This window comes from Bos indicus, chromosome 16, assembly GCF_029378745.1.
Source record: "Bos indicus isolate NIAB-ARS_2022 breed Sahiwal x Tharparkar chromosome 16, NIAB-ARS_B.indTharparkar_mat_pri_1.0, whole genome shotgun sequence".
In the NCBI taxonomy this organism is placed as follows: Eukaryota; Metazoa; Chordata; class Mammalia; order Artiodactyla; family Bovidae; genus Bos; species Bos indicus.
In genome coordinates, this window is record NC_091775.1 from 47,768,973 (window position 1) to 47,795,634 (window position 26,662).

At 57.8% G+C, this 26,662-nt stretch overlaps 2 protein-coding genes across 6 annotated transcripts in view; one reads left to right on the top strand and one right to left on the bottom strand.

The window, feature by feature from the left end:
* The window catches only part of ESPN (espin), a 34,189-nt gene extending 16,617 nt beyond the window's left edge, over window positions 1–17,572 (bottom strand). For 2 of the 4 annotated variants that reach the window (XM_070768292.1, XM_070768291.1), the window contains exons 1-5: window positions 17,071–17,570; window positions 13,396–13,589; window positions 1,448–1,634; window positions 1,142–1,324; window positions 863–994 (exon numbers count right to left, since the gene is read on the bottom strand). In XM_070768292.1, coding sequence (XP_070624393.1) covers window positions 863–994; window positions 1,142–1,324; window positions 1,448–1,634; window positions 13,396–13,589; window positions 17,071–17,364 — 990 coding nt within the window. In that variant the 5' untranslated portion in view covers window positions 17,365–17,570. Of the gene's footprint in view, window positions 1–862; window positions 995–1,141; window positions 1,325–1,447; window positions 1,635–13,395; window positions 13,590–17,070 lie in introns of all 4 variants that reach the window. The other 2 variants (XM_070768290.1, XM_070768293.1) reach the window with 2 other exon arrangements.
* Window positions 17,573–23,860: 6,288 nt separating this feature from the next.
* On the top strand, window positions 23,861–26,385 carry HES2 (hes family bHLH transcription factor 2). Of its 2 annotated transcripts, none has more exons than XM_019976889.2 (4): window positions 23,861–24,052; window positions 24,138–24,233; window positions 24,572–24,608; window positions 24,688–26,385. In XM_019976889.2, the coding sequence occupies exons 1-4, from the start codon at window positions 24,008–24,010 to the stop codon at window positions 24,942–24,944; spliced, it is 435 nt and encodes a 144-aa protein (XP_019832448.2). In that variant the 5' UTR covers window positions 23,861–24,007; the 3' UTR covers window positions 24,945–26,385. The 2 variants fall into 2 exon arrangements, with proteins under 2 accessions (XP_019832448.2, XP_019832447.2); XM_019976888.2 differs by having other exon boundaries at window positions 23,863–24,052; window positions 24,509–24,608.
* Window positions 26,386–26,662: the final 277 nt, after the last annotated feature.

The following is a 26,662-nucleotide window of genomic DNA, read 5'->3' on the forward strand; positions in this document are numbered from 1 at the left end:
TGGTACGTATGTGTGTACACACTCAGTTGTGTCCAACTCTTTGCAATCCCATGGACTGCCAAGAGTCCACTGCAACCCCCGGTGGACTGTAGCCCACCAGGCTCCTCTGTTCATGAGATTTCCCAGGCAAGGATACTGGAGTGGGTTGCCATTTCCTTCTCCAAGGGATCTTCGCCACTCAGGGATCAAACCCATGCCTCCTGCAATTGGCAGGTGGATTCTTTACCTCTGAGCCACCAGGGAAGTCCCTGGGGGGTGGGGTGGTGAGAGTTAAATGGATGTATGTGCATGCTACGTCGCTTCAGTCATGTCTGATTCTGCGACCCCATGGGCTGTAGCCCCCCAGGCTCCTCTGTCCGTAGGATTCTCCAGGAAAGAATATTGGAGTGGGTTGCCATGCCCTTCTCCAGGGGATCTTCCTGACCCCGGGATCGAACCCGCAACTATTACTTCTGCATTGGCAGACGGGTTCTTTACGACTAGCATCACCCGGAAAGCCTGAGAGTTAAATGAGCTAATTAATACCTGGGGGCAGGTGAATGCACTTTACTGTTCCCACTGTGTGTAAGCGTCGTTTATCCGAGCCTTGGGTCTCATCAGGATGAGGCTGGTCCTCTTTCCCTCGATATTTTTGCCTGCATCCCCTCACTCCCCAGTGGTCAGTGGTCCTGGGCTGAGAGGTCATGTGGGGTAGTGGTCCAGGGCACTTATTCCTGTGACCTCGGGCAAGGGGCTTCACTTTCCTGAACCTCAGCTTCTTCTGTGGCAAAAGGGGTAACAACACGTACCCCTTAGGGAAGGTGGGGGCAGGGTAGGCGGGGTGCAATGACACGGTGAGTGGGGAGCAGCGCCCTGGGCGTACCAGGTTCTCCACGGTGCGCAGGTAACGGGTGCAGTGGCTGTGGCCGTTGTAGTCCGCGAGGTCGGCGGCCGTGTACCCGTCGCGGTCGCGGACGTCCAGCTCCGCGCCGTTCACTACCAGGATCTGGCAGCACTGCAGGGGCGCGCAGTGAGGACCCCTGGCCGGTAGCCGGGACCTCGGCACGGGGGCAGAGCTGTGCTGCGAGCGTGGCGCCAGCAGAGGGCGCCCGCCCCTCCCGCTCTCGCCTGGCCTCCGGGCCCGCCCGCGCCCCGCCCTCACCTCCAGCTCCCCGTTCTCGGCGGCGTCATGCAGCGGGGTCCCGCCCCACAGGTCTGCCACGATCTCGCCGCCGTGCAACAGGAGCCAGCTGAGCACTTTGGCATGGCCGCGGCTGGCCGCGAAATGCATGGCCGTGGCGCCGTCCTTGTCCTTCTCCGACAGACTCACGTCGGTGCAGCTCACCTGGGAGAGAGGGGGCGGGGCGGAGAGGGGCGGGGACTGGGCTCCAGCCCCCCTCCTATCCCCGCCCCCGTCCCGTACAGGCCCCGCCCCCAGGGCCCCACCCCGACGTGTCCCCGAGCTCACCAGCCACACGATGACCGAGATGTGGCCCATCTGCGCTGCGGCGTGCAGCGGGGTCATGCCATCGTGGGCGCTCAGGTGTGGGTCCGCGTCGCACTCCTGAACCAGATACTGCGTCACCTCTAGGTGGCCCTCCTGGCACGCCAGGTACAGGGGCGTGGCACCGTTCTTGGTTTGGGCATTCACTCCCCTGCGGAAGACGCAGCACCCACCGTGGGCTCTTAGCGCCCACCCCCCTCCAAAGCCTCCTTCGCCCCTTGACCGCTTCCAGGGAGCCCTGGGGGGTAACTGGAGAAGACCTAGTCGCTGGGCCCGGCCCCCCAGCTCCCTCTGGACACAGTCCTGTGCCAGCCTTCCTGGGTGGGGGCCCTCTGGCTTGCTCCCCACCTACCCCTCGCAGCCTCCTTTCTACAGTGCACGTCTAGTGACTGAGCTAGTCTCTGCCCTCAGTAAACATCTCACCTTTTTACCGAGGTCTACAAGGATGCTGTGATCTGGCCTCCCCCTACCTTTTCAGCCACATGGATCCATTGTCACTGTGAGTCCTCGCTGTCTGACCTCTGTGTCTTTGATTACGTCCCCCCTCTGACTGGGGATGCTCTTCCCATCTCTCTTGAAGACTAAGTACAGGGACTTCCCTGGTAGTCCAGTGACTAAGACTACACACTCCCAAGGCAGGGGGCCCGGGGTTCCATCCTTGGTCAGGGAACTAGTTCCCTTATACTGCAGCTAAGACCTGGTGCAGCCAAATAAATAAATAAATAAATATTTTTAAAAAGACTCAGTACAGATCCCTCCTTCACGAGGCTTGTTCCACTACAAGAACAGGCTTTTCCAGCCTCTGTGCCCCATACTGCCCTGGGTTCACTCCATGGGCCACCTGTCATGCCCAGTGGATCAAAACTTGTTTTGGCCTCTGCCATCCCCGACTGAGCGACTTCACTTTCACTTTTCACTTTCATGCATTGGAGAAGGAAATGGCAACCCATTCCAGTGTTCTTGCCTGGAGAATCCCAGGGACGGTGGAGCCAGATGGGCTACCGTCTATGGGGTTGCACAGAGTCAGACACGACTGAAGCGACTTAGCAGCAGCAGCAGCAGCAACAGCCCCCAGAAGACTGAACTCCCAGAGGGCAGAGTGGTAATGTCACCAGATAAAACACACAAAAAATCTGAACTTTGGATGTGCTTAGTTGCTCAGTTGTGTGCAATGCTTTGCTACGCCATGAACTGTATCTTGCCGGGCTCCTCTGTCCATGGAATTTTCCAGGCCATAATACTGGAGTGGGTCACTATTTCCTTCTCCAGGGGATCTTTCTGACCCAGGGATTGAACCTGTGTCTCCTGCATCGGCAGGTGGATTCTTTACCACTGAGCCACCAGAGACAACAAATAATTTTCTAGTATAAGTATATGCCCACTGGGCATGTGGACATACATATTCTAAACTGTTAATTGTTATTTATCCAAAATTAAAATTGTCCTGTGATTGTTGACAGTCTGGCTACCCTGCAGGTGAATGCCATCCACTGAGCATGTCCCATGTGCCATGACGCTAGCAGGCAGATTCTCAGTGAACACCCTCCTTAAGTCTTACTGTCATTCCCATTTTGCAGAGGGGCACCTGAAGCCCAGGGGATGTGACTTGCCAAAGGTCACACAGCTGGTAAGTGGTGAGCACACATCTGTGTGATGGAGGGCCAGGTGCACAGCAAGAACCAAGGGAGTGGAGGAGGGGCCGTTTCCTGTCTTCATCCCTCAGGCTTCCTTGGGGCCTAGCTTGCAGCTGTCACTGCCCCTCATCCCTGCTCCCAACTCCCACAGAAGGGTCTTAACTGGAGAGCCACTCTCAAGAAGTGGAGTGCTGCTGGGGAATAGGGACACTGGGCTGGCTGCTGGCTGAGCCTCAGTTTTTCTGACTTCACAATGGGTGTGGACACCAGGGTACAGTTACCAGATATGAGCACAAGGTGGAGCCACAGTCTAGGCCCAGACCCAGGAGCTCCCAGTGGGTCCAGGACAGAGGGTAGGGGAGAGTAGGAGCTAAGTCCCTCTGGGCTGGATCAGGACTCTGGGCCCCAGGAACTGCAATTTTCATCGGACATCATACCTTCCCACCCATATGCCTCCCCCATCTATTTGTTCACGACAATCACACACTCCACCCCCACCATCTACGCCCTGCCTCCCTCATCCAACTGCCAGCCATGTGTCCGTTAGTGAGGGCACCACGCAGTCCTCCTCAACCCGGGCCCCTACTCCATCATCCACACTCTTGTCACCCACCCATGACTTGGCCCCTCCTTCTCACATACCCCTTGGACCCTCAGCTGACTTCTCCTGTCCCTAAGACCCCATCTCCGTCCACTTTCCTGACCTCTGCCCGCTGCCCAGGCTGCCCGCAGCCCCCACTGGGCACCCAGCCCCAGATCTCTCCATCTTCCTAATGTGGGAACCTCCTCCTCAGACACAGAACTGCCACTGGCCAGGGCTGACACTCAGCCTGGGACCCTGCCTGGCTGCCCTCCATTACCCAACCCGTGTCACGGTGGAGTGAGGTCATGAATCCCATCCATACACCGTACCTGGAGAAGATGCTGGCTCTCGGCCACCAGCCTCCATACCCTGGTGCCAGCGTCCCCCACCCCTCCCCCTTGCCATTCACATGCTGGTGCTTCAGGAGGAGCCTGTTTAATATTTCATGACTAACACTGCATGGCCTGAATTATTCACTGTGTAACCAAGGCACGAATTGTGGTGCTGGAGAAGACTCTTGAGAGTCCCGTGGACTGCAAGGAGATCAAATCAGTCAATCCTAAAAGAAATCAACCCTGTATATTCATTAGAAGGACTGATGCTGAAGCTGAAGTTCCAATCCTTTGGCCACCTGATGTGCAGACTTGACTCACTAGAAAAGACCCTGATGCTGGGAAAGATTGAAGGCAGGAGAAGAAGGGGATGACAGAGGATGAGATGGCTGGATGGCATCACTGACTTGATGGACATGAGTCTGGAAAAACTCCGGGAGATAGTGAAGGATAGAAGAGCCTGGTGACCCTACAGTCCATGGGGTCGCAAAGAGTCAGAAATGACTTAGTAGGGACTGAACAACAACCACCACCAAGGCACAGCAAGTGCTGGGGTCCTGGGGACTGGGGACTGGAGGGGCCACTGCCCAGGGCCCACTGGGCTCTCGAGGGAGGGCTGAGACAACGCACACAGCTCAGGGCACTAGATCTGCCTGGAGCCTTGTTCTCCCAGTCGTTCCTGCTCAGCAGGTAACTCATGACCCACGGGTGTCCAGCCAGCCTGAGATCTCAGAAGGTCTCAGAAGCTGGAACAGAGCAGGACTTGAGCAGGAAGGGACAGTCCAGCCCATAGCCTCCCACCCGGCCACTGGTTGACACCCATCTGGAGGCTCTGCTACAAAGTAAATGCTCAGTAACCCATTCTAGAGTCACAGCCCCCAGCCTGGGAGACCCCAGAACATGGGGCTGGGGTGGGAAAGGGGGTCCCAGCCTTATTCCCCTCTTCTACATCAGCTTGGAGGCAAGAAGAATGGGCACCCTCACTCTCACTGAAGAAAACTACAAAAATATGGATGAAAGACTTCCTTGGTGGTCCTGGGGCTGAGACTCCAAGCTCCCAATGCAGGGGGCTCAGGTTTGATCCCTGGTCACCCTGGTCAGGAAACTAGAGCCGGCATGCCACCACTAAGACCCAGAGCATCCAAATAAATATATAAATAAATACTTTTTAAAATATGGATGAGCACAAGGAATGAAATAATGAGTTTAGATGGAGAGAGAAGTGAATTTATATAGTAGTATACATATAAGCTTATGTGTATGTATATGGTAGTATACATATACATAACTAGTTTATGTTATGTAGTATAAGTTATGTATAAGGATTAACACATAACAGGGATAGCAAGTACCATCCACTGAACAATTGCTCTGTGCTAAGCGTGGAAGGGAGCACAGTACACGTGTCCCCCATCTAGTCCGCCTAATGCCCTTATAGGGGAAGTGTTGGCATTGCTTCCCTTTTACAGAGGAGACTAAGAGAGAGGCTCACTCAAGAGGCAGAGAGGGCCGCAGTGCAAGAAGGGCCTGGCCTGCGGGCTGCTCTCAAGCAGCGTCTTGCATGCGCTCTCCGTTCACAAAGCCGTCCCTGAAGTAAGGATAATAATCGACACTGAGACATTCTTGGAAAGCCCTCAGCAAGGCCTAGCACCTTCCATGTGTTTTAGGATCCCTCTTCCCTTTGCCTCCGGTGGGGGGGCACTGTGGGCCTGGGGTATCCAGGCTCCACCAAGCATGGGTCAGGCCAGGCAGTATTTTGACCGTGGGGAGTCACTGGAGCATAGGGGTGGGGCCTCGGGGGACCCCATGTGGCTCCAGCCCATCGAGTTCTGGCCATAATGGCGCCATGGGTGACCGATCCAGTCCAAGCCCCTGCCCTTTGCCCTGGCTTCCACCCTGACTTTGCAGTTTGCAGGGCCGGACGTGTTCTTTACCTTCCCGGGCCTCAGTTTCCACATAGGACAAATCGGTATCACAGTTGTGGTCTCTTCATGCCTCTTGTGAGAGACAAAGGGGAAAACCTTGGAAAATAGCAAGTTTTCTCCCAGGGAGGCAGGTCTTGGCTTCCTGGTACCGCTGCCCCAGTCTGACCTAACAACTCCCTCAGGCCCCCCGAGGCTTCAACACCATCACCTCCACACTACCAGCCTCATCTGCTGTCCCCTCCTGCTCCTGAACACCTGCTCCTCTTGGTACCAACAAGCTCAGGCCAGGTCTTCTCAGCCTCCTTGGCTGGGTAGGCCCTGGATGGCCACCTGATCTCCAAATGTTGGGGTGCTCCAAAACCTCCTTTCTAAACACACTCTGCTCCTGGTGAGGTCATCTATTTCCTGGGGTCAAAGGCCACCTGTACCTAGTGCCACTCATCTCTCCAGCTTGGACCTGGAGTACATGCGGCACCCACCTCAGTCCATTCAACCATCCGGGCACTGAGCAGTTTCTTGAAATTCACATGCTTTTTTCTTCTTTTTAATTAAAAAAAAAAAAATTTTGGCCATTCCCCATGTATTGTGGGATCTTAGTTCTCCAAGCAGGGATCAAACCCACCCCCTTGGCCATGAAAGCACAGAGTCCTGACCACTGGGAATTCACCCTTTACATGCTCTCCCATGGAGCAAATCTCTCCAGACTCCCTCACCCCACCCTTTTGGTCCCCATTTCGGTAAAGGACACCAGGCCACCCTCCCTTTAGTCCAAGCTCTAGGAGTCTTTGGAAACCCTTGACTTCTTTTATAAGTCTGAGTTTCCCTAGCAACCATCACATACATCAAGAGGTATACTTTTCTTCCTCTTGGGAACAAAGATGATATGGACAGACTGTAACTATTAAGTCATCCTGGATGACACAAGTGAATCATGGGATGCTTGGAAGGGTTTGCTGAAAATCTCCATCCAGGACTGGTGGCAGCTTCCTGCAACTGTTGCCACGAGGAACAAGGACCGAGCTGCCCATGGAGGCAGACCCCAGTCACAGAACAGTGTCTTCAGTATCCTCCCCACTGGCAATAATTTCTGCCCCCAGGGAGGTCTGGCAGGGGCTGATCTCCACCCGTTTTAGATCTGGGTGTGGGGTAAGGTCACTGGAACGGAAAGTCTTGGAGCCTTTGGCGGGGCTAGGTCTCTTATTCTCTGATCACACCTCTGCACTTATTTGAAATGATCCACAATCAGGACTGGACTGGGGAAGAAACGCAGCCCTGATTTAAGGAAGATTCTAGAACAAACATCTTTACACCCAACCCATCAGCAAGCCTGGAATAAGCCTTCACTGGTCTGTAATTCTCCCAGACTTCCAGGCCCTCCTGGCTCACCATGAGGACAAGTGTGACCCCCCAGGGCCACTGCCCTGGCCAGTTCTACCTGCTATGCTCCCACGCCAGGTCTTGGCAGGGCCGGCCCTCTCCCACTCAGCTCTCACCTCCCCACAGAGGCCTTCCTGGGACTCCCCTGGAAGTCCAGTAGCTAAGACTCTGGATCCCGCATGCTACAACTAAGAGTTTGCCTGCTGCAACTAAAGATCTTGTGTGTTGTGACTTAAGACCCAACACAGCCAAATAAATAATTTAAAAAAGAAAGAGAGAAACGCCTTCCTGGACTCCCTCATTTTAAAGAAATCTCTCAACCAGTGCCTTCAAACTACCATGGTCCACTTCACAGCACTTGTGACTCTTGAATTGTCTTGGCACATTTTTCATTCATCCCAGGGACACCCATTAGGAGGCTTCCACAGGCCAGGACGGGGCAAACAGTGAAGACAGCAGAGCTCTGCCCTCTTAAACCTGGGTCCACCAGGGCTACCAGGGCACCCAACGCACTGGTGCATGAGCAGGAGCATCTCTGTGTGTACACATGCTCTTGGTCTGGCCCCTTCTTTGACCCTGGGAGTGCCCCAAGGCGGCTCCATGAAGCCATGAGGACTCACTACATCCCCAGCATTAGCAGGGTAGGCACTTAGGCTACATTTGGGTGCTAGTTGTTGAGTGAGTAGACATGGGGGTGAGTGAGATGAGCAGCCGGGTCTGGAATTCTGTGATGCCTCCTCGTGTGTGGCCTCAGCTGGTCCATTTGCCCATGGGCCCCGGGAGGCCTGGAGGGAGTTTCGTCTGAGGTCACAGGCAGTGAGCTGCAGGCAGGGCCGGACAAGACCTGGTGGATTCCAGACTCCTCCCTCCTTCGGTGAGTATTAATGAAGTGTCAGGCCCTTGGGATGCAGGATGGAGAGGAAGAGATGCTCTCATTACAGGGGGAGCCAGATGATAAGAGGACACGCTAAGGTACACAGAGAGTAATGCCAAGTAGTGGGGAGAGTGAGGAAGACCGGTAGGGAGGGTGTATGTCTATGTCCTGGGGGCACGACAGTCTGAGGAAGGCACAGGGAGCAAAGACTTGGAGGGGGAAGGGAGCAACCCTGGGCTCTCTGGGGAAGAGAATGGGAATGACCCATTGCTGTTGTTCAGTCACTAAGTCATGTCCGACTCTTTGTGTCCCCATGGACTGTAGCCCACCAGGCTCCTCTGTCCTTCACTATCTCCCGGAGTCTGCTCAAATTTGTGTCCATTGAGCAAAATGTGATCCACTGGAGAAGGAAATGGCAACCACTTCAGTATTCTTGAAGCGGGTTGACCTGAGCAAAGGCCAGAGGTCAGAGGGCACAGGCCTGCTGCAGAAGCAGTAAGGAAACCCGAGAAACAGAGCAGAGTTGGTGATTAGGGAGCAGCTGCAGGTGAGGTGTGGGGGGGTCCAGAGTGAGGAGGGCTTCTGGGCTGCTACAGGAAGTGGCTTTCTCTATCAGTGACGGAGAAGCCTGTGGCCTGACCAGGGATCTGATCTGTGGTCTCAAAGGTGGGTACAGGTAGACAGGAAGAGGGCAGAGGCCAATTTGGGCCTGGGTGCCATGACAGGCTTAGATCAGGAGTTGCCTATGGGCCATGATTCCATCAGGTCCCTCCTTTCTCAGAGCCTCCCCACCTGGGTCAGTGTCCCCAGTGTGCCAGTGTGGGCTCCCCCAGGCTCCGTTGCCCAGGGAATCTCAGCAAACACAAGGGCAGACCAGGGAGTGGTAATTGAGAGTGAACGCACCCCACTGCCTGTGGTAGAAACAGAAGCCTGTCAGGGAACAGCAGCCCCAGTCCCAGGCAAAGGCCCTCAGCCTTCTAAGGGGGAGCTGAGCCATAGGTCTGGGGCTCCCTAGTATGTGAGCAGCTGAGGCTTCTTGCTTGAGGCCAGGGCTGCCTGAACCTTCCAGCTGGACAGGGCTCCAGGAGCAGCCAGCTTCCACAAAACTCAGCACTATGGAAGGAAAACAGGCATCCCAGATGAACATGAAAGGCCCTGAGAGATTAGCTCCCGGGCCAGGAGTGGGAAACTCAAGCTCCAATACTCTGGCCACCTTATGTGAAGAGCCGACTCATTTCCCTGATGCTGGGAAAGATTGAAAGCAAAAGGAGAAGGGGGTGGCAGAGGATGAGATGGTTGGATGGCATCACCGACTCAGCGGACATGAGTTTGAGCAAGGAGATAGTGAAGGACAAGGAAGCCTGGCATGCTGCAGTTCATGGGGTTGCAAAGAGTCAGACATGATTGAGCGACTGAACAACAGGAGTGGGAGACAGACCGAGAGGAGGTGCAGCTTGGTCAAGGCCACACAGGGAGCCAACGGGACCCCGGCCGGTCAGCTAGCCCCTCGGAGACACCATTTCTGATTCTACAGCCCCATGAGGCAAGGACATTTGTTTGTTTGGTTCACTGATGTGCCCTGGGTACTTGGCCCAGAGCAGATGCTCAATAAATATGAGTTGGATGAGGGGACTCCCTTGGTGGTTCAGTAGCTAGGACTGAACGCAGTCCTAATGCAGGTGGGCTGGGTTCGAGCCCTGATAGGGGAACTAGATCCCACGTGCCACAACTAAGGGTTCACAAGCCACAACTAAAACATTGTGTGTACGGCAACTAAGACCCGGCGCGGCCAAATACATACATAAGTAAAAATAAATAAATATTTTTTAAAGGGAGTACTTAAGGACTTCGGGAAGGTCATGTACACACTGCTATATTTAAAATGGATAACCAGCAAAGACCTATTGTACAGCACATGGAACTCTGCTCAATGTTACGTGCCAGCCTGGATAGGAGCAGTGGGGTTTGGGGGAGAATGGATACATGTATATGCATGGCTGACTCCTTTCGCTGTTCACCTGAAGCTACCACAACATTGTTAATCTGCTATACTCCAGTACAAAATGTTTTTGGTGTTTAAAAAAATTAAAATTAAATAAAAAATATAAGCCACTAGTTACACAAGTCTGTCTGTAAAATGGGCTGATTATAGAGTTACTGCCCAGGGTGAGGCTCAGACGGCTGCTTGGTGTCAGACCCCTGCAGGCACTCAGCAGGAGGGAGCTGGTCAGAAATCTTTGGGCAGACTGGTTTTCTGGCTCTCCATGACTGGTAGACCACGGCAGGGCCCCAGAGGGGAAGACAAGGCCTGGAGCCCTACCTAACCCCCGCCACTCTCCCCAGCTTCGATTCTCAGGCCTAAGCATCCCAGCAGAGCCCAGGGCTCTCTTCTTGTTACTCAAGCCCCTGGCAAGCACACGGCTGAGGCAGAGGGAGCATGAGACAGTTCCTGGGCCCCAAGATGCTGCCGCCAGGATGGTCAAGAGCTCTGAGGGCTACCTGCTCCCCATGCCCTCTGTGGTCCCCCTCCACCAGACACTAGTGCCCTTGGCCAGGAGGGCTGACCCTCCTGACTCCATCTCCCTCAGACCCAGGGCCTGGGACAGCTCCGGCCCAGTTCCAGCCAGCCCCCATGCCAGCAGCTTAAGAACTCTTTCCCCAGGGGGTTCAGAGGGAAGGTCCCATGGGGCAGCAGCCGCTGAGGTCGCGGTGGCAATTCCTCTGCCTCTGGGAGGACTTGCCCAGTGGACCGGGATAGATTGGAGGAGGGGTGGTGGGTATGGGCCGTTCCTGCACTCTCCAGTCTTTCCCAGTGCCCCCAGGTGCAGCCCATCTTTGGCCAGGCCCTCCCCTGAGGCCTGCCAGCCCTCTTGCTCCTCTGCAGCTTGTCAGAGCAGCCATGGCTCATGGCTGCCCACAGCCTCCTGCACAGGATCAAGTTTCCCACTCAGTAGCAGCTCTTCCTCCCTCACCTGCCGCCAAGGAGAGCTGAACCCTAGTGAATAATTCACAGAGTTTCACAGCAGGCTTATGAGAGCAGAGCCCAGGTGGCCTCCCCCAGAGCCAGGCTCCCTGGGTCCCCTGACTGCACCCTGCAGCCTGCCGCAGCCTGGGCCTCTGCCCCTCCCCAGCCCCTCACTCCCACCCTGGGGTCCCCGGCCTTGGGGAGCAGGAGTCTCTACCTCTGAGGTAGGGAGTGGGCGCCAGGCCCCAAGTCCTCCAGCCAGCAGGCCCCACCTCAATTCCCAGCCCCCTCCCCCTACCTGAGCCCAGCCTGACAGTCACACAAAAGTACCTCCTTATCAGCCAAGCCACACATCTCTGTGGGAACAGAGCCCCAGGCCTCTGTCCACTTCCCTGAGATTCATGGGGGGCTGGTGGCTCATCGGTGCAGGCCATCTGGCCAGAGAGAGGGTGCCAGGGCCCAATCACAGCCAGCCCCACTGCATGGCCTGGAAGGGCTCAGGGTCCCCCAGGCCCTGAGTGCCAGGGTTCCCCCAGCACAGCCTGAGCCTTCCTAAGGCTGCAACCCCAGCCCGTGGAGGCTTGTCCTAAGCCCCAGACTTCTCCATGAGGATGGGCCTGGGGGCCAGCCTAGGGCTTCACCCCCACCCCCATCAGCACTTCCGGGGTGGGGGCCAGAGGTCCTCAGTTCACACCACTGGAGCTAAGTTGGCATTGCCATCAAACTGGCTTCCTGGGACCCATCGTGTGCGATGGGGGAGGCTGGCAGGTGTGAGAGGATGAGCACAGCCTGTCTCTCCCCTCTTGGGACCTCCGTGTTGGGTGAGGGGGTGGGGTGAGAACCACCGAGGTGGGGACACACACAGGCGCAGTGCCCCAGTCCTTACCTGGGAGTCTATCAGGGAGTCTGGGACCAGCCCCCACGGGTGCTGACGGTTGCAGGGTGGGAGCCGACACCCAAGGGTGCCTGGGGCACTCCTCCTTGAAATCCCACTGATTTTGATGTGGCCCAGACCCTGGCTTGTCTGGAGGCGGAGGGTTCACTCCAAAGTGGTACCCAGTGGCTTCTGGTGGGGACGGCTGTGAGACCTTTGCCCCGCAAGGTGCACTTGCTGGTCTCCCATTAACCAAACCAGGGGCCCTTGCTTAGCAAGAACAAGCCAGGCCCAGCCATTCTGGACCGAGCCTGGGGGCTTTCAGCTGCTCCACCTGCACACCATGTGCCTCTGCCCGAGGGGCTGCCCATTGGAGCCATCCTGCCACCCGGCTGTGGGGCCAGCCTGGCCTCCTGCCTGCTCCCTGGCGGCCAGTGGCCACCCCACCCCCTCTCACTCAGGGGTGAGGACAGGCCGTCCCACCTTATAGCTCTCAACCTGAGGCTGGGTTCTTTGTCTCCACTTATTTCCCAGGTGTCCCCTTGAACTGACTAAGGTCACCAGTCAGAGTTCCCACCTCAGGTCCCAGGGTCACTGGTGTCCCACTCCCTCTGGGTCTGGGTGGTATCCTCCCTGGAACCCCTGTTTCCCTCCAGGTACATCTAAGACCTGGCTCCCTCCTCCCCAGGAACTCCATGACTCCCAGGATCTACACTGAACCCCATTCTTCTGCACCCCCACCCCACCCTGGGGTGCACCCAGCCTATGGCTCAGCTGCTTTCTCCGACCAGCCGCTTGCCCAGGGCCCCAGGGGGTTTGGGAGCCCTACCCCCCGGTTAGTGGGAATGAGCTGCTGGCCACAGGGGAGGACAAGCTGCTCTGTGACAGGCCAGGAGACAGGGCGAGGGTCTGGGCAAGGGGCTACCTCCCTTCACTCTGGATAGCAGCCGTGGCTCCTCCTTCTTGACTAGAGTCTAGGAGCTGCTAGGCGTCATCTCTATGCCCCATTTAGATCCATCTTGCAAATTAACCCAGGCCAGAGCTAGAGGGCTGCCTGCTGCAGGCTGGTAAGGATCCTGGGGAGGGGAAGTGGTCTGTGTGGCCATCTCCAGAGCTGCGGTGGGCTGGGGAAGATCTGCCTGCAGGGCTCGAGGCTTGTGGCTGTGGGCAGCCCACCAGGAGGGGAGAATTGTCAGCTTGTATAGGCACGGTCTCTGGCCAGGCCCCTGGCCATGGGATGGCCCAGAAGCAGTCATTCCCCTGGCATGCTGGAGAGGGAGACAACCTCAGGTATCCCCCAGAGCCCCCGCCAGCCCACCCAGAGCCCCCTGGAGAAGAGGGTCCTTACTCAGGGTGGGACCTGACGAGAAGCCTCAGGGAGGGGAAGTCTCCTTTGGCGGCGGCATAGTGAACAGGCAGGGCGCCTGTGTCTGTGGCCATGGTGGGGTTCCCACCGCCGTGACGCAGCAGCCAGTTCACCACCTCGGGGTGGCCAAAGCGGGCAGCCAGATGCAGGACTGTGGCACCAGAATTGTCTCTGTCCTGTGGGAGGAGACCTTGTTAGTCCTGAGCCTGGTCCTGCCTCGCTCAGACCACTTCCTGCACCCCACCAGCCATCAGGGCCACTCTGTCCTCCGGCGCCTGACTGGCCCCCTCTGAATCTCAGTCCTCAGTGCAGCACCATGCCTTGCATGCTGGGCTCTCAGGACATGGCACCTGTCATTGTCCCAGCAGGAGTGCCTGTCTGTCACCCAGATGCTCAGGGAATACCCAAAGGAGTCACTGGGTCAGGAAGGGTGGCTACTGGGCCTGCTCTCAGGGTGAGGAGGTACTCCCTGCACCTAACCCTGCCCCCTCCTTCGCCCCCCTCCCCCTCCCCAAGTATCCCATAAAAAGAGGCCTCCAGGTTGATGTACCTCCAACACCCCAACCTCAGTGCAGAGAGCCGCCCACCCCAGCAGACTCCCTGCTCCCAGCCCCCAGGGAACAGGCTGTGTCCCTGTGGAGGAGGAAGCCTCTGGCTACTGGTGGGCAGGACCCAGGCAGTTAGCCAGTGGTGGTAGGTGTGGGCTAGAGGCAGCCCCGGGGAAGGGCTTGAGCAATATCCCCTCTCAGGCACTCCAAAGGAGACAGGCCAATGCTTTGGGCCCTGGAGTGCTGATAGCATCTTCTGTGAACATCCAGGTGTGTGTGTCTGTCATGGGAGAGGGTATGTGACCTGCAGGCCAAGGTGGGGAGACACTGAGAACCCAGAAGTCTGGACTCAGAGGCTCGGAGTTTGGGACAGTGGGCATCGGATCTGGAACGGAACGAGCTCCCAGCACCAAGCACGTGGGATGCGGGAGAGGTAGGCAGGGAGCCTGGCAGGGTCATGGGGAGGGGGGTGGGGCAGTGGTGGAGGCAGGCACTGTGGGAACAGGTGTGGCTGAGGCTGCGGGAACTGGAGAGACCCTGAGCTTAAAGAAGGTGCATCTCAGTCACAGGAGAACTGCTGAGGCTCCTCTAAGTGAAGAAGTGTTGGTTGCTTCAGTCGTGTCCAGCTCTTTGCAACCCCATGGACTGTAGCCCGCCAGGTCCCTCTGTTAATGGGATTCTCCAGGCAAGAATACTGGAGTGGGTTGTTAGTCCCGTCTCCAGGGGATCTTCCTGAACCAGGGATCGAACCCAGGTCTCCTGTACTGCAGGCAGAATTTTTTACTATCTGAGCCACCAGGGAAGCCTCTAAGAAATGCGGGAAGTGAGGGGGCAAGGGAACAGGGCCCAGGGGCACGGTGGGGAGGTCACAGTCAGACTGGGGTGGAGGACAAACGGACTGGCTGATGGGCTAGAACACAGGCAGAGAGGAAGGGGAGGCAGAGAAACAGCCCACAGGAGGCAGAGGATGATGCTGAGAGGCCTCTGTGTGCGGAATGCCCGCGGAGGACCAGAAGACTGGTTTAGTCTGTCCTCCTGAGCCCAGCAGCTTCCCTCATGGCTCAAATAGTACTAAGACTCTGCCTGCAATGCAGGAGACCCGGGTTTGATCCCTGGGAGTGGAAGATCCCCTGAGAAGGAAATAGCAACCCACTCAAGTATTCTTGTCTGGAGAATCCCCTGGACAGAGGAGCCTGGAGGGCTACAGTGCATGCGACCATGGGATTGCAAAGAGTCATACACAACTGAATGACTAACATACTTCCTGAGCCCAGCTGACAAAACTGGCTAGAAGTGACCTGGACAGGCCCACAGTGAAAATATGCCCTGCACTCCAGCTCTTGAGAAAAACCCTCCTTCCCATTGGGCCTGGGGACAGTGGGCCTGAGGCTCCAGGGGATCCTGATGGCTCTGGGCCCCTGGGTGGGGGTGGAGAGGGAGGCCCCAGGAAGGAGAGGATCACAGGCCTGTGACCTGTCCCCAAGGTCTCAACAGCTCCAGAGGCCCCAGAAGCCTCACGTGCTGTGGCCTGCACCCTAAAGCTGCTTATCTCCCCAGGCTGAGCAGGGCCTGGGATCGAGGTCATCCTCCCCTACATACACACTTCCGCCCCCAGCACCCAAGCTGGCTGGGGCTAGAGGGCGGGGGACTTGATAAGCTGGGCACAAGGCCACCTGCTCCTCTACCTCCTCTCTAGCAGCTGGGGAGGCTTCCGGTCAAAGCTGGACACCCAAATCGGGGAGGCATGCCACCTCCCAAAAGGATGGGGAGGCACCACATGCCAGGAACTCCTGATAACGGAGCTGGCCCAGAGATAAGGGACCTGGCCATCTTCCAGGAAGGGTGGGATGGGGGGCCTTGCCATCCTGAGGCTAAAAGGCGGGGGGAATGGGGCCTGGCTATCCCTACGGCCCAGCCAGTCAGCTCAGAGTTGCCCCTGCCTCCTCTACTACATCCAGTTAACACAGTGGTCTCTTGCTAAGAGGAAAATGAGTTCTGTCCCTCCATCCTTGGCTTTCCCCTACAACCATAGGATCCTGCAAGTTCTGAACCCAGCCTACGATCCTACAGGACCTGGCCCTGCTGGCTTCTCCCTGCCTCATCCCACTTCAGACATGCTCACCTCTTTGCTGTCCCCATCACAGGACAGAATGTGTCCCCCTCAGGGCTTCGTACTTCCTGCTCCTTGTGTTCAGAATTCTCTGGTCATCACCTGGCCACTTCTTACCCATCAGCCAAAACTTCCTTCAGAGGTCACTCCTCGGGGGGGCCTTCTCTGGCCACCTTGCCCAAGCAGCTGCCTGATGCTCCCCCCATATGGCCTAGCAGTACCTGGTGGTACCTGGCTTACTCTCTAGCCTGTGTGTTTGCTGTTCAGTGTCCTGATGGACTGACAGTTCCAGGGGATCGGGAGCACACCTGGACCCCAGGTCTAGACCCTGCTGGATGCTCTGTTTCTGGCAGGACTGAGCAGGAAAGCTACGCACCAGACCTGAGCTGCCTCTTTTCATCCCACTCAGGAGAGGCCAGACTGGCTGATACCAGCCCGGTGGCCGCTGAGTGAGACCAGGTGGGGTCTCAGGCAGAAAGACTCAGGCTAAGCTGAAGAAGCTCGGAGGTGGGAAGGTGCTGATGTCCTGGGATCAGCTCAAATCCTGGGAAGGACCCCATTTACCAACTCCCCCCCTCCTTAGGGACACATGCAACTCAGCCTGGGGTGCGCTGCAAGATTTTGTGCACCACCCTTCCCAGACCTGATCCTGAAGGACATGGGCTTCTGACTCCAGGCCCTCCGTTCCCCCCGCCCACTCTCTCCCTGGATCAGTGAGTTTCCCACACCCTCACCTTAAATGCTATCCTGGTCGAGCCCAACTCCATTCCGGTTTCTCACCTGGTAATCTAGGTGGTGACGAGGGCTTGCCAGAGCATCTGCTCGGGTACTCTCAACCCAGGAGCCCACCCTGTCCCGAGTCCTTTGGAGGGAACTCCAAATCAGGCTTGGCTCCGCGGTGCCCCAAACCATCCACCCTTGAGCCACGAGGGCTCCAGGCCAGAACTCCTTCCTGGGGAGGAAGCCCCCTCGGGGGTCCAGTGAGCGGCGCAAACTCACATGCACTCCGCAGCCTCCCTGTGAGAGCAGCAACTGCAGGCAGGCGAGGTGGCCGGTGGCGGCGGCGTCGTGGGCCGGCGTGGCGCCGTTGCGCGCGCGGGCCGCAGCGGGCAGACCGGCCTCCTCCACCAGGAAGCGCAGACAGTGCAACTTGCCGGCGCGGGCAGCGTGGTGCACTGGCAGCGCGTCCAGCGGGTCGCGCAGCGAGGGCCCCAGCAGGCGGGCGGCGTGCAGGGACCGCAGCACGTCCAGGTCGCCCTGGCGCGCCGCCTGCATCGCCTGCTCCAGGGCCATGGTGCCGCCTGCGGCGCCGCGACCCGGGCTCAGCGCGTCCCCCGAGGCGCCATAAGCCCTTCCTCCGGCACAGGGAGAGCCGGCGGCCGGGCCGTCGGGGCCTGCGAGTCGGGAGGCGGAGCGGCTGCCGGCCCGGCCTCTGTCCCGCGTTGCCCAGCCGGCTCAGCTCGGCCTCCGCCGCGCTCTGGGGCAGGGGGCACCCGCGGCGCCCGGCTTAAGGCTCGAGCCTGCCCCCTCCCCCGCCCCGCCCCCGCCCCGCCCTCGACTCCGCCTCCGCTCCGAGCGCTCGACTGCAGCCACAGGGGCGGTGCGCCCAGGGACTTCTCTCCTAATTTATTATACTCCGGTCAGAACGGAGACCCCAGAGGGTGATCAGACTGGGTTCGAATTCGAGAGCCGTCCAGAGCGTCCAGACGAACTCATTCATCAATCCCGTGCCAGTTGGAGGCGCTGGGGACACAAGCCAGCAAACAGTGACCGTGTGATCAGAACAGGAAAACGGGGAGCTAGGGAGTGAGTTGTGGAGGCTACGTGGGCAGCCGGGGAAGGGCCTTCTGGGAAGGGGCGGTGGGCTGGGCTTTATTCGAAGGCGCACAGAGGAAAGCCCCAGGCCTGAGAGACTTGGGGAGCAAGGGCCACGCACCAGGAACCGGCCTAACAAGTCCTTAAGGGTTCTGGGTCTATGCCTTGGAGGGTGGGACGGGTGCTGGGCCCTCAGCCTTTCTGGGTCCCCCAGACCCCAATAACTGTCCTCAGATTTCAGATTTCCCGAGGAAGGGTGAGAAAGAAGGGGAAAAAGACAGGAAGGCCTGGTGTACTCTGGTTTCTGGTCCTAGAGACCCTGGGCTCAGAGAGCGCCCAGAGGTACCCTCCGGGGTGGGGGAGTCAACTGTGAGCTTGGGGCCCTGAGGCTGCCAAATAAAGAGAGACAGAGAAGCAGGCTGCAAGGGCTGGGGAGCGGGAGGGGGCGGGCACAGGGGAGGCACTCCAGAGCAGTCATCTGGGGAGCAGGCCTGGGACCCCTCCGCAAGGGTGCAGGATGGCCCTGGGAGGGCAGTGGGCCAGAAGAGCACACTTGCACCAATCTGCCTGCCTGCCTGGCCAGAAGCCCTTCGTGGGAGCTGGAGGGAGGCCCCGTGGGCTGGACAGGAGAAAGAACTGCTGGAAGACGGGCTGTGTAGCTGTAAGAACTGGGCTGTGTAGCTGTAAGAACTCGATCAGCACACCCGGTGACCTTGAAACATCCGGTGTCCTTCCTCCTGATGGGAGTGGCCCTTCCTCACCACCTCCCCACTGGAGCCCTGCGAGTGCTCTGCCAGGGGCTGCTTTACCCAATGGCTAGTGGGACAGGCACAGGATGGTGCTGGAAATGCCTAGAGTGAAGTGTGTGTGTATGTGTGTGTTTTAGTTGCTCAATTGTGTCCAACTCTTTGTGACCCCATGGACTGCACCACGCCAGGCTTCCCTGTCTATCACCAACCCCCAAAGCTTGCTCAAGCTCATGTCCATTGAGTTGATGATGCCATCCAACCATCTCATCCTCTGTCGTCCCTTTCTCCTACTGCCTTCAATCTTTCCCAGCATCAGGGTCTTTTCCAGTGAGTCAGTTCTTCTCATCAGGTGGCCAAAGTATTGGAGCTTCAGCTTCAGCATCAGTCCTCCTAATGAATATTCAGGACTGATTTCCTTCAGAATGGACTGGTTGGATCTCTTTGCAGTCCAAGGGATTCTCAAGAGTCTTCTCCAATACCACAGTTCAAAAGCATCAGTTCTTCGGTGCTCAGTTTTCTTTACGGTCCAACTCTCACATCTGTACATGACTACTGGAAAAGCCATAGCTTTGACTAGACAGACCTTTGTGGACAAAGTCAAGTCTGCTTTTTAATAGAACAGTGGGTGTCCAATTACCTGGGGCCACCACTAAGTGGCGCCACATGCAGTGGACTTGGAGTGTCATGAGATTAGTCGCTCAGTCCTGTCCAACTCTCCGCAATCCTATGGACTGTAGCCCAGCAGGCTCCTCTGTCTGTGGGGATTCTCCAGGCAAGAATACTGGAGTGGGTTTCCATGCCCTCTTCCGGGGCATATTCCCAACCCAGGGATCAAACCCAGGTCTCTTGCCTTGCAGGAGGATTCTTTTCCATCTGAGCCACAAGGTACCCTCCTAAACTGGATCTTCTGGGCCTCAGTGGCCATATGGGTTTCTAGCCACTACCACCACACCAACCCATCTCACTCCCCCATGGGACCTGTGACTGCTGGGGTCTAGGACCCTTACCCAGTGGTTTTCAGACCAGGGGAGGGAAGAGTCTTAGCCTGGCAGCGTCAGCGATTCAGCTGACACTTGGTGCCTGCTACAGCAGCCCTCCTACAGCCTACATAGTGGCAAGTGTACCCTGAGTGTTAGGGGTACTTTGAGGACAAAGAACTAAAGTGGCTTCTCTTTTCTGGGGGGTGGTACACCACACGGCATGTAGGATCTTCCCCAACCAGGGAACGAACTCATGCCCCCTGCATTGAGAACACAGAGTATTAACCACTAGATCACCAGTGAAGCCTGTAAAATAGCTTATCTTGAAGGCCCCTCCCTGTGCTTTCTCCATTAAAAAAAAAAAATCCCTGCAATTCTTATCCTTTCTTCCAAGGGGCCCCTCATTCCTGGACACTCTCATGTATCACATGGTTTTATCATTCTGGGGATCAGATCACAGTGATGTGCTGCTGTTATGACACTGATCAAGGCAGAAGAGCTGTCCCTCCCACTGCCCATAAGGACACCTCCATAGGAGTCACCTGTGAGCACCCATCCTTGCTGACCGTCTTCTCAGACTCCTTTCTGAGGATGCCACTCAAAGTCAGGCTGAGATACAGGCCTTCTCTGTCCTTTTTGGGCTGCACTGTGTCCACTGGATCCTCCCAAGCATCTCTAGAGAGCCCATAACCAGCAAGAACACAGTTTTGGAAGACCTAACACTTACCAGGCATCATGCCAAGCTTCATCTGCATATTTAATCCCACAGGGATGCTATGAGAGAGGCACAACACTACCCCCATTTCACAGCTGAGAAAGCAGGCACATGGAGGTTCTTTTTGTTTTGCTTATTGCTTTGGTTTTTAACTTAATTGTAATTTTTAAATTTATATTTGGCTGCAGTGGGTCTTTGTTGTGGCACACAGACTTTCTCCAGTTGTGGTGCACTGACTTCTCATTGCCATGGCGTCTCTTGTTGCAGAACACAGGCACTAGGAGCATGGGCTTCAGTAGATGTGACACACGGGCTTACCTGCTCCATGGCATGCAGGATCTTCCAGGACCAGGGATTGAACCCATATCCCCTGTGTTGGCGGATGGATTCTTATCCACTGGATCACCAGGGAAGTCCTGGTTTTGCTTTTTATTTTATCTTGCCCGAGATGACACAAATAGTAAGGGGCAAAGCTCAGAGGCAATGCTCCTGTGCCTTTCCTTCTTCCCTCTGCCCCTGAAGTTCCCTCTGCCCAGAGCACCTCCAGTGTCCCCCGCCCTCCAGATATCAGTTTAGGGGCTCCCTCCTCCACCTGGAGATTCTTCTGCTGGGGTCAGGCATCTGCCCATCCCAGTTACGTGGAAAACACCTGTTCAGACCCATCTCCCCACTCAAGGGCAAGGACCCAGGTGAAATGTGTCCCCGCTGAACCCTAAGTGGTCTCAGCTTCCTTAAAGCCTGGATCCCCGAATTCTGTCCACTGGGTTGTCTTACCTAAGTTCCCTTGCTTATAAATGACTCCTTTCTCCAGATAAACCAGCAAAACCCCCAGAACTCTTCTGACGAAGGGAACAGCCATGGCGGACTAGAGGAGGGACTTTAAAATCTGGGGTAGGGATTCCCCTGGTGGTCCAGTGGTTAAGAATCTTCCTGCCAATGTAGGGGCACAGGTTTGATCCCTAGTCCGGTAAGATCCCACATGCTGCAGAGCAATGAAGCCATGTGCCACAATTACTGAGCCTGTGGTCTAGAGCCCAGGAGTTGAAACTGCAGAGCCCACGCGCCACAATACCGAAGCCTGCAGAGTCTAGAGCCTGTGCTCCACTCTTAGAGAAGCCATGGTAATGAGAAGCCCATGTACCCCACCTACAGAGTAGCCTCCACTTGCCACAACCAGAGAAAGCCCACACAGCTATGAAGATCCAGTGCAGCCAAAAGTAAATAAACAAACACAATTAAAAAGGAAAGGTTAAAAAACAAACAAAACAGAACTAGGGTAACTGGAATTTCCTCGCAGTCCAGTGATTAGGGCTCTGTGCTTCCACTTCAGGAAGCGTTGATTCGATCCTAGGTTGGGGATCTAAGATTCCGCATATGCTGCAGGACATAAATAAATAAATAAATAGTTAAAGTGAAAGTCACTCAGTCGTGTACGACTGTTTATGATCCCATGGACTATACAGTCCATGGAATTCTCCAGGCCAGAATACTGGAGTGGGTAGCCTTTCCCTTCTCCAAGGGATCGTCTCAACCCAGGGATTGAAACCAGGTCTCCAGCATTGCAGGTGGATTCTTCACCAGCTGAGCCAAAGGGAAGCCCAAATAAATAAAATTTGGGGTAACTGAAAAGGGAGTTTTCTCCGCCACCCTTTAGGCTTCAAAATGGTGGTCCACAGACATGGACAGGGCTGTTCTAGGAAGAACCTTCTTCCCCAGGAGTCAGGTTCAGGGTCTCTCAGCCAGGATGCAGATGTTGGTGCAGGGAGGGGGGCTGTTGGTACAAAGACAAATGAGCCAGTGTATGTGGCCCAGGTGTGGTAGGTGGGGATCAGTGAGGGATCCATGAGGTCCTTTTCTTTGAGCCCCTAAAGAATCATTAATGACCTCGGAGGAGACCAGCTCATAGGAGCTCTGAGCTCAACGACTGGAGGAGACAGTGGCTTAGGCATCCCCAGGCCCTACTCCACTAAATATGCCGATTTATTCTAATAGCTAGCACAGTCATCGGAGAAGGCAATGGCACTCCACTCCAGTACTCTTGACTGGAAAATCCCATGGACTGAGGAACCTGGTAGGCTGCAGTCCATGGGGTCGCTAAGAGTCAGACACGACTGAGCGACTTCACTCTCACCTTTCACTTTCATGCATTGGAGAAGGAAATGGCAACCCGCTCCAGTGTTCTTGCCTGGAGAATCCCAGGGGCGGTGGAGCCTGATGGGCTGCCGTCTATGGGGTCGCAGAGAGTCGGACACTACTGAAGCGACTTAGAAGCAGCAGCAACAGCAGCACAGTCATGGAGTGTAAAAGGGGTGAGAGCCAAACGGCCCTTAGGGTACAGCATGTATTCCACACAAGGTAGTCAGTCAGGTCTGGGCAGCACGAACTCCCCGACTCGCCAGGTTGCTCGTCCTTTTCCTGCATGGCGCGCTGCCCTCTCAAGCCCTGCGGGGGGAGCACGCGGCCTGGGGACTTCGGCCAAACGTCGAAGGTGGGGCTCGGAGATGGGTTGGTGGAGGGGATGGGCCCCCTCCAGCACTCGGGACAGCGCCGGTCGGCTCCACCCTGTGGTTCCTCCTCTCGGCCGGCCGGGGTCCGTGGGTCCAGCCCGCCCTCCTCCCGTGGGTCGGCCTGGCGGTCCGCCGTGCTGGCCGTTGCGCGGCCAGCCGGTTGAGGGCGGGCAGCCTCGAGCAGATGGGCGGGGGACGCCCAGCCAGTTTGCGGCAGCAACGGCCACGCGGCGCGGAGGCGGGCCCGGGGGCCGCTGGGGCCCGGGCGGGCAGGGAGAGACTGCGCCCAGGACCGCCCCGCCCCGCCAGTCACGTGAGCTCCGACTGTCCCGCGGGTGGGAGCCCGGAGGTGGAGCCAGTGAAATGAAAATGAGCTCCGAGTGCTCCTGGGTTGCCTCGTCTTCTTTGGGCCTCAGTTTCCCTATGCAAAACCGAGGACGAGGGTGTGGGGGCAGGTGTTCCCTTAGTCGGTGAAGGCTGGAGGACTCTATGGAGCCGCAGGGGGCTTAGTCCTGCCTGGCCAATTTCCAGCTGTTGGAGCCGGGGCAAGTTGAGATCTCTTTCCGGGCCTCAGTCTCCCCTTCCAGCCCCGCAAGCCAACTGATGGGGCGAGGAGTCCCTCCCCGTAGTAGAAACCTGAGCTGAGTAGTAACTCCCTGACGCCGGGGACTTGGGGGTCCCGCCGCCCCTGGGTCCCCTGCCCAGGCCCAGGGCGGGGCTCAGAGGAGCCGCTGATCTCGAACGAGAGAAGAAAGGCGTCGCTGGACAAGGAAGGGCAAGGGCCTGGCCCCAACCTCTTCCCTCCAGCCCACACACACCCCCGCAGGTTCTCTGGGAGGAAGGCGCCCCAGGCCCGCGACCCCGCCGCAGATGGGACGCCAAGGCCTGGAGCGGGATCCCGGGGGCCCCGCCGTCCCCCCTCCCGCCCCCACCCCGAGCAGGAACAAAGGCGGAGGTGGGACCCACAGGCGGCCTGACTCCGCGGGGCGGGGCGGGGCGGGCCCGCTGCCTCCTTAAAGCCGGGCTGCAGGCGTGGCGCGCGCACCACTGGCTCCCGCTCTGGTCGTGCACCGGACCTCCCTGCGGGCCTCGGTCTTCTTTCGGTGTCCGCGCGCTCGCGCGCAGGTCTCCACCGGCCGGCCCCACAGCGGCGCCACTTTCCCGCCGAGAATGGGGCTGCCTCGGAGGGCAGGGGACCCGGCGGAGCTGCGCAAGGTAGGAGCCAGGGGACTGGCGTCTGGGGGCAGAGCGGCGAGGGCTGGGGCCTGGACGTAACCTCGGCCTACACGCCCGCCTGCAGAGCCTGAAGCCGCTGCTGGAGAAGCGGCGCCGCGCACGCATCAACGAGAGCCTGAGCCAGCTCAAGGGGCTTATTCTGCCGCTGCTGGGCAGGGAGGTGAGTGCTGGGGCCTCGGGGCTCCGCCGGGCGCACTGGGGCTGGGGGTAGGGGTCCCTGGGCGCGGGGCGAGGAGGCCAGGCGGGCAGAGATCCTCTTGCCCCAGGAGCCGATAAGGGGCCAACGTGCGGCGCCCAAGGCTCGGGGAGGCCACCCACCGCGGGCCACGGCGCGCGGAGCACCCAGCTCCTGGTAGCGCGGTGCTCACGGCAGCCTGCGGGAGGTCTGTCTTGTTTGTACGTTTCTCTGTCCCTTTCCTTCGTGGCCCGGCGCAGAGCTCCCGCTATTCTAAGCTGGAGAAAGCGGACATCCTGGAAATGACCGTGCGCTTCCTGCAGGAGTTGCCTGCGTCCTCCGGCCCGACGGCGGCGCCCAGTGAGTGACCCCACCCCGCCCCTGCCCGGCCCCGCGGCCAGCGCTCCAGCCCGCGCCTGACGCCGCTCTCCGTCCGCAGCACCCTCCGACAGCTACCGCGAGGGCTACCGAGCCTGCCTGGCGCGCCTGGCTCGCGTGCTACCCACCTGCCGCGTTCTGGAGCCTGCGGTGAGCGCTCGCCTGCTGGAACACCTGCGCCGGAGGGCGGCCAGTGCCACCTCCGACGGCGGGCGCTCTGGGGACCCTTGCGGCCCGCCAGCGCCCTCCCCGCCGCCCGCCCCCTCGCCCTCACCACCCGAACCTCCCCGGAACTCGGGTCTCTGGAGGCCCTGGTAGCCCCCAGGGCCGTTCTACGGACCTTGCTGACTGCGTGGGACCAGGGGCGCTGGACAGACTCAGGAAGCTCTTGGAGGCAGCTCCCGTTCCCACCACAAGGGACCAGCCTGGTACTTACAACCGGGGCAGATCCGGATGTCTCTGATCTGTGCTGGCAGACTGAAGTCCACCGGGACCCAGGAAATAAGGAGAGAGGCCCAGGTTCAGTTCCAGTTTGGGACGTCTGGGCTGGAAAAAGCCTCCTGCCTCAGCAGGCGGAAGGGCTCGGGAGCTGGGCCGGTCACAGCTGCCCCCAAAGCCCACACACCTGCCCCAGTGCTGGCAGCAGCCCAGGCGCTGGGCCAGGAGCTCACCTGAGCCAGGTGCAGTCATCTGCTCTGACTGGTCGTGCTCTCCCAGCCCCGCATGATTCTGCCTCCTTGCCAACATCCTGGGAACCTCTGGGCAAGCGGCAGCAGTGGCCTGAAGGGCTCTGCGGGCGGGGGAGCCTTGACCTCCACTCCTGGCTTCCTGCCTAAAGCTTCCAGTTAATTATAGGGACAGGATGCCCCCAGGGCTGTGTGCCTAGAGGTGGGGGCTTCCTTAGGTAAGCTCGGGAAGGATTTATTCCCTCAAGCACTAAGTTAGCACCTGTGTACCGCACACCAAGCCCGGTGGTCTTGGGGTGTGAAGAGGGATACTACAAGAGTGAGGATGCCCTGTGGCCTGGAGGAAGCTTGCTGCCTTGAAGGGCCGGGCCTGGGGCCCAGCACAGAGCCAGTGCTGATGCGGTTAGCCTGGGGCAGCAGAAACTCAGAGGATGACATGGCAGGTTGAGGAACAGGAGTCCACTTTTCTCATTTTCTCTTTTGAACTGCTCTCTGCTACTGTCAGGGCAGATAAGTGGAAGCAACTTGTTCTTAAGATTTTTCTGGCTTCCCCATGAAAGCCAGAGAGACTTTGAAGGTGCGGAGGGGAGGGGGTGCTGTGGATCCCAGCAGCGGGTGCCAGATGATCACCTGTTCCCCCCCAACTCAGTCATGTTCCCAGCATCTTCTGGGGCTTCACGGAGCATTTATGGGAGATGGGGAGTCCTCACTCCCCATCCCCAGTCCCCAGTCCAACCAGCCTGTGTGAGGGACTGGGGCACTGGGGCAAGAAGATAGAGCTGATTGCAGGGGGGGGGGGTGGTCATTAAACTGAGCTATATGTCACATAAATCCGTGATGACCTAGGCACTGACTCCAGTGGCAGGTTTTGGGGAAGCTGCGGGCATCATTGAAGAAGTCAATGTTAAGACAGGAGGGTGAGCTCCTGGCAAGGTGGGCTGTCCTACCACCTGTCTGGGCCAGCTGGCTGGACTGTATGCTCCTGGAGGACAGGGCTGGAGCTGAGTGTACCTCTTTGTCCCCAGGGAACTTGGCACGTGGCGAGTGCTCAATAAACATCGTGAGCTAATAAACAGGTGATGTGACTGGTCTATGCTCTATGGAACCCCGACAGCCTGGTTTTTGACTCCCGCCCTCCGGATCCCTAATATCTCTTTGAAAAGCTGCTGCACCACAGCCCATACTCCCCAGGACAAATGTGGGGGAGGGAGTGGAGAGGGGGGAGGGCAGTCCCTGGGAACACAAGCCTGCTTGCCTGAGCGCCCAGGAGCAAGTGGAGGAGGGCAGGTAATCCACAAGCCCACGTCCACTTTGTGAGTTCAAGTTTCCTCCTTGAGTCAAGGACTTCTA